The sequence below is a fragment of the Mesitornis unicolor genome, unplaced genomic scaffold (genome assembly GCF_000695765.1).
Source record: "Mesitornis unicolor isolate BGI_N332 unplaced genomic scaffold, ASM69576v1 scaffold2212, whole genome shotgun sequence".
Classification (NCBI taxonomy): Eukaryota; Metazoa; Chordata; class Aves; order Mesitornithiformes; family Mesitornithidae; genus Mesitornis; species Mesitornis unicolor.
Genome location: NW_010167120.1, coordinates 1,387 through 8,735, shown reverse-complemented (window position 1 = coordinate 8,735; position 7,349 = coordinate 1,387). Strand labels below are relative to the sequence as shown.

Sequence of the window (7,349 nt, the reverse complement as noted above, 5' to 3'; positions counted from 1 at the left end):
AAGAAGGGGGAACAAAAGTGCGCTGCTATTTCGGAGCAGCTACAATGCAGCAGCCAGGTGCTAACCAGGAATTCGGGTCTGCTCGCCGGAGCCGTTTAGAAATGGCACAGCATAACTAATCCTAACAACAACGCTAGAAATTCGTCGGGGAAGTTTCCACTCCGCTCGCTCGGATTATTTTGGCCGCATCAGGAACCCGAGCACACGCACCGGCGGAGCACTTGTTTAATTAGAGGGGAAACTCAGTGCAAATATATAGAGGCAAAAATACATTTAAACACCAAGTAAAGCCTTAGGGCAAGGAACACTGTGAAATGAAGGTTTATTTAATTGCAGAAATGCATCGGCACTATCTATGTTACGCCACGCCGATTTTTATGTAGCCCTCATGACTTTTAATACCTGACATCCAGTTTCTGTGATGTTTGCACAAGGGAGAAGAGATAAATGGTTTCACAGTAGTAATGCTAAAAGGTTCATTAAAAGATAGCAGTGAGAAAAATGAAAGGCTCGTGGTGTCAAGGGGTTACATAAATAGAGATTTTATTTTACTTAAGGCTTGAAGTCAACTTTGTTTTCAAATCTCCTTCAGGAAAACATCTTTTTTAATCTCCACACCTCTGTATAACCTGCAAGAAACTTTTTCTATCTCTTTTCACATGTGTAGCTAAATCGTAGGGATGTCAAATTCAAACAATACTTAAAAACATCGCTAAGAATGGGTGGGGAAGTAAAGCAGAGTATTCAAGACAACAAAACCTGGCCAGAGCACCTACAAAAGAGGACAAAAAAAGAGATCTTCATGAAGTGCCATCATGATACACTCTTTTTTCCCCAAAAAAATACCAAATAGGGGCCTAAATGATTTAACTGCTCATTTCACATGAAGATGATGTTCAAAGTCTTCTGCCCTGTTCCTCAGACTGCAGCTGGGATAATGCTCTGCAATTATCCTCTGCTGACAAAAGTAAAGTATATTAATGAATCTCTCAGACCATTGGGAAAAGGGAATAATCAACATCTTCAAAGCTAACCATGCCAGTATGTAAAATTCAGTGGCATGTGGCAATAGCCCAAATTAAATCAGCCCCAGGACTGTGTGTGAGGCTGTACGTAAACTGACTTCTTAAAGTTTCTTATTCTTTAGGACATTATAGGTCAGCAGAAAGCAGGGAACATATTTAGGCTGTAGAGACACTAATGGCTTACATCCAGCTAATTTTCCAAAGCCAATTACAGTTAACATCAAAACCAGAAAATGAGGTAAAACCCAGTGTTTTATTTCGTTGGATGGGACTCTTCTCCCTTTTTTCCTCCCTTTGATTTCTCTTTAAAAAGCCAAGGTCAGAGTACTTACTTTAAGTAACCAAGTGAGCACAGAGTCACGATAAGGAACAAATTTGTTCTTGTTCCTGCCAGCGGCCTGATCTGCCAGAGCAGAAATAACCAGCCCCAGAGTTGTGAGGGATCTGCACAGAGAACACAAGCAGTCATTAACAAATGTAAATATTCATAAGTCAAAGACGTACTTAGACAGTCGCTTTTTCTCCAAAAATGAGCCCTGAGCTGAAAAGTCTTAGTACAGTTTTGATCATCCTTTTCTCCTAAGTCCTTGCTTTCAGTATAAGTTTTCAGCCTTAATAATCTTATCTTCACAATGCAATTGTGTGATAGGTGCAGGAACACGAGCACAGAATGATAAATGCCAACAGTTTTAAATAAGCAGAGACTTAATTCAAACATCTAAGAGTATTGCATGTCTGAAGGAAAAGTAGAAAAAAAGGAAGACGAAAACTGCCTACAGGAGCTTAGACTGATTTTATCCTATTTTACAAGTGCACTGTATTTCGCAGTCATGATTTTATCAGTGAAAAAAGGGAAAAGAAATAATCACCCAGCCTTACTTGTTAATGTTGCTGCCTTCCTTCAGCCTGTCTCCCGCAGCACCAGTCTTGGTTGCCCTTTCGCTACCGGCCAAGTCCACCAGGCTCAGCTTGCCCACCTTCTCGCCCGATGTCTGCAGAAGGAACCAGAGCACAGCCACTGTTACTTCATTCAAATTCAGTTTTTGCACAGTTCGATTTATTTTCTAATAAGAATTAAGCTTTATTTCTTGGTGTAGACTCTCTACAGCTGTTCCAACAGCTTTGAAAGTCACTGGATTCCAATGATACTCTGTGGTAACTCACTAATTGCTGCTCCAGAAACAACAGGAGGGTTCGAAGTGAAATAAGATACGTTTATATCTTCAGGACATCTCAGAATCTCCACAGGAGAGAAACAAGGTGCATTAGTCAAACGTCAAAGCAAGAACGTGCGCAGAGGGAGAACAGGGTAAGGAGTCACAAAAACCAAGCTCTATAAACTCTGCCTTTGATTTATCATCTTGAAAACAGGCTCCTAAAAACCTCACACTTTATACCAGGTTTCTATTTTTTCAGAAAGTGAAAATTAACATGACAAGAATCATGTTATGATTTATGAAAATTACAACTGTCTGCTAAATCCCAGCAGCTTCCTAGAAAGCAATCCAAGCTCTGCGAGTATTTCAATCCTGTTACACAGATTTTCTTATAAATCCCTTTATTGCATTTGACCCAAAATGACAACTCTGAAACGCTCCATGAATTTCATGTGTCAATTTGAAGAGCTAACACTGTCTTGGAGAACAATTTGCTTACACCAGGCTTTTCTGCAGCATCTATGACTTCAGCATCTCGGTATCACAGTTGCAAAGTGCTACATTCACCTAAATAAAGAGGCTAATTAGAATCAAAATGCTTTCCAAAAAATGTGACTCTGAGCCTCTCAAAATACAGTGTGATCATCAGTCCATGCTGAAATGTGGCATTTCCAGGACTGAAAGGATCAGCAGATGGGGAAACAGAAAAAATCTCACTCTGATGCTTTACACAGAATCACAGAATCCCAGACCGTTAGGGATTGGAAGGGACCTCAAAAGCTCACCCAGTCCAATCCCCCTGCCGGAGCAGGAACACCCAGATGAGGTTACACAGGAAGGCGTCCAGGCGGGTTTTGAATGTCTGCAGAGAAGGAGACTCCACAACCTCTCTGGGCAGCCTGGGCCAGTGCTCTGTCACCCTCACTGAGAAGAAGTTTCTTCTCCAATTTCAGTGGAACCTCCTGTGTTCCAGTTTGTGTCCGTTACCCCTTGTCTTATCATTGTTTGTCACCGAGAAGAGCCTGGCTCCATCCTCGTGACACTCACCCTTTACAGATTTATAAACATGAATGAGGTCTCCCCTCAGTCTCCTCTTCTGCAAACTAAAGAGCCCCAGCTCCCTCAGCCGCTCCTCAGAAGGGAGATGCTCCACTCCCTTGATCATCTTTGTAGCCCTATCCTGGACTCTCTCCAGCAGTTCCTGTCCTTCTTGACCTGAGGGGCCCAGAACTGGACACAATATTCCAGATGTGGTCTCACCAGGGCAGAGTAGAGGGGGAGGAGAACCTCTCTGCCCTACAACCACCCCCCTCCTGATACACCCCAGGATGCCATTGGCCTTCTTGGCCACAAGGGCACAGTGCATTGCATTCAGTGTTAAGGCACATCCACACCTTACATTTGCTCTGTGGACACTCCAAATTTCTGCAAGGCTTTGAAGACACTAAAGAATTGCCTAAGCACAGAAACTATCAATGAAGTTTAAAGAGTTTTGGGGTGGTAGAGTTATTTAAATATTAGTTTATCACCACTTTCTGTGAGGTATTAAATAATATAATAGAGATGTATTTTCACACAGCTCTCCAAGGAATATTTACATATAAGGAAATGTAGAGAAAAAATACTTCTGCGTTTAAATGTCTTTTAGATATTTAACATATATGCATAAAAATATTAATGTTGTATAATGCAAAATTTTTGAAATTGGTGTTTCTGTTTATGAAGTTGGTCATTTATACATATTTGCATGAAATAACTCCTTGAGGATTACCAGATGTATACTCAGGTGTTCTTCTATTTCTCATCTATACATTATATCTTTAGTTCCTGCTCCGAGTCTGTACCACACACTTGCTTAAAAAGAAGTGTCTCTTTAGTTCAGATGCTAGGATTAGGAGATCCTTCCTGCACCCTCCAGCAGGTCTGCTGCAACCTGGGGCCAGCATTTTTACATTTCATTTCCAAAACTCCCACATTTCACTTACAAACCTATTAAACCTGATTTCCCCACATTGGGGCACAAGCACATGAGCACGACGAGGACGTAGCCAGATGAAGCCACCACCAACTTGATCCTGTAGCAAACAACCCAAGATCCCTTCCAACCAACACTTTTAAGAGCCTGTGAAATAAATGAAAGCAAAAACCCATACATCCAGGCTTAACATTTGGATTCTGTAACTTGTTCTACTTACCCCTGATTGCACATCATAGAGTGTGTGGGTGAGGATGATCTTGAAGACTGCATGGGACCGACTGCTCTCTTCGTTCATGTTGGTTGCAGCCACCGTTCGAGATTTGTTGCCCTCCGACATCAAGGACTCGATGTCCTAGACACAATTTTCACAGCCATAAGCATATCTGCATTAACATTTAATTATCTACCGAAACAATCTCATCTTGGTAAAACACAGCAAGGATTTTCCCACTAAGTTTCCCAGGGTTTATTCATAAAACGCGAGATAAAAACATTGTGATCTCCTCTTTAAAGGACAGAAATCACACAATGTTGTGACATGTGCATTCATCCATTACCTCTACCTACATATTAAGTTATCAACAAAATTAACACACCTGGCTGCACAAAGCAATACTCAAAAGCAAAGGAAAAAGCGAGGAAACAACAATTCATGTTTGAACACGGTGATGTTTTAGCCTCGGCTGCAAACACTGACATAAGGCTCAAGTTTTCATAAAACAGAACCACACTGAACAGGTTGTGATGTTCCTCTTACATTTAAGAGCTTATAAAGCCCTCTGATACGTTAATTTGTGATACTTGAGACATACGCAGCTCCCCCGCTTCAGTGTTTTACAGCAACTCCATAAAACAGTTAAAACTGTAGAGTTTTGGGCTCAACTTCTATTTAAGCATCTCTAGGTGGGTGATGCTAAAAAACCCCAATAAGCGATGAAACAGAACACCACCACAGACCACTTCGACTTCGTATACCGGATTACACAAAGCTGCTGGGCAACATATAAAGGAAAAGCAAGCGATGGGTCCTGTTTTAACAGAAACCACCAAGCAGAGGTGGATGAACACCTGGATGGTAAGATGAATACCTTAGGATGGCAGAAATCCATCTCATATTTACTCATTTCTCCCACAGTACATTAATGCTTCTTAGAAATCAGGGTATTTTGTGAATGCATACATGAACATTCACAATCCAGCAGGCACGTTTCACGCAATGTTCTCAAGTATTTGCCGTGTAAACAACCACTGGCTTGTAATTCCAGCGTGCACGGGTGCTGCTGGTAAGTGAAATTACTAAGCAATAGCATGACAGCCAAAAAGGGAGAAGGTGTGGTACTGAAAGCCCTTTCCGCTAAATTATTGTGCTGTAATTAATCACAGAAGGCTTTCTCCTGGATACTGCATTCACTTGGCTGGATTTTGGGAGGAAAGCTGCTTCGTTAAATAGTTTAATTATTTCCAGAATTATCAAGTAGTACAGGATGACGATGAGTTTCTGGCCTTAATTTTCTTCTCCCTGCTGATCACAACACAGCAATCCTACAGCAACCTTGCTCTAAAATCCGTGTTACTGCCACAGCTATTAGAAGTAGCTTAATAACTGTGTCCTGCTAAAGGGATGGTACCCTAGGGTTTAGGATGTCAAGACAAGCCTTTCAGAAAATGGATCCTTACCTTGTAGCTAGCAACAGCTAGTTTGGATAGCCCATCTACGTAAGGACCATAAACACTGTGTTCTCTAACCTTTAATGACTGACGGCTTCTGGTTGGAAACAAAAAGTTATTTATAAGCACATGACTGACTTCAGACAACATTTATAGAAGGTCATTTTCTCGCCGACAGATCTCAAACACGACGGTCTTACAAATACCATAATAAAGCACAGCGCAAGGACTGTAATACAAACAAAAAAGCCTTGCATCTACACATAAAATGCTAGCACAGACATTTTTGTCACTTCATAAAAGCTACCATTATAGGGCGAGTTTACTGCAAGCTTTTAGTTTTACTACTGTATTTTGAATTAAAATGAGAGGACACTGAGATCAGGAAGACACAAAAGCCGTCCTACGCCAATGCCTTAGGTGGGATCCATCAAGGCAAGGTGGTTATGGAAAGGAAGAGTGGATGACAACGTTTTAAGTGCTGTTGACATACAAATTACTCACCCTTTTGGGTCAAGAAGATCTCTGACTTTCTCGTTGTATATCTCCATGTAGGATACTTCCACTTTGAAACTCTGCTCTTCATTTTCCTCTTTCTGCGCTCTTTCAAAGAGTCCACTGCAAAGCCTAGGGATTAATCCAGGCTGGTCAGCGGTACCCATCATCGTGTATGATTTTCCAGAGCCTGTGGGATTGAATCCATGGTTAGTGTACACGTCAGAAAGATTCTTGCTGTACGAAAAGAAAATAGAGAGGAGAGGTTAAAAAAAAAATTGCATTTCAGTGAAAGGTATTTGTGCAGTTTTCTATTTTAAAGCAACCAAAACAAAGCTAAAAGCTATTTAATGAAAAGGAAAAGCAAAACAAGAAGTTTGGTTCAAACTGACAGAGACGGATTTTTCAGGTTGGAAAAGTCTTCCTGTAGGTGACAACCCACTAACGTCCACATATGTGCCACAATGAGAAAAATCAGATCAAGAACATATCCATTTTTGCATATTATAGTTAAAATTATAATCAAGATTATTCCAAATACAGAGGTAGAAAATACGAGTGAGGCACTGAACTCAAGGATGACCACGATCACTCCACAGATCATAATCTAAGGAGTGAGAAATGCGGGTAGCCAGCAGCAACGGGCAAAATCCTATTTCCCATCCTGGCCACCTTGTATCTAATGTTACAAAAGAGAAAAACATTTCTTATGGACATTACAAGGCATTTTTTTCCTGAAACAATGTCACAACAGCCTTGAAAAGTGTCAGAATGTACCTTTTACATCAACTTTTTGCCTAATTTTTGCCTATGTCCTGAAGGGCCTTACCAGTCTGCCCATAGGCAAAGATGCACGCATTGTAGCCTTCGAAGGCATTCTGAAGAATATTTTCTCCAAGGCACTTGAAAACAACGTCTTGACCTAAAAAATAAAACACACGAGCTAACATTATAACAAAGCAAGAGATTTTTTTCCCTTGATTTGGATTCTTCAATAATTATGTAAAAGCAGTTGGTGTCTTCCTG

The 7,349-nt window shown here is 40.9% G+C and overlaps 1 protein-coding gene across 1 annotated transcript; it reads right to left on the bottom strand.

Annotated features, from left to right (window-relative positions):
* Positions 1-1,287: 1,287 nt before the first annotated feature.
* On the bottom strand, positions 1,288-7,245 carry LOC104536054 (kinesin-like protein KIF13B; the record flags this gene model as incomplete). Its single annotated transcript, XM_010178574.1, has 6 exons — positions 1,288-1,469; positions 1,905-2,017; positions 4,378-4,512; positions 5,838-5,925; positions 6,333-6,513; positions 7,153-7,245. Coding segments are annotated over 6 exons (749 nt in total), but the record flags the coding sequence as incomplete, so codon positions are not given.
* Positions 7,246-7,349: the final 104 nt, after the last annotated feature.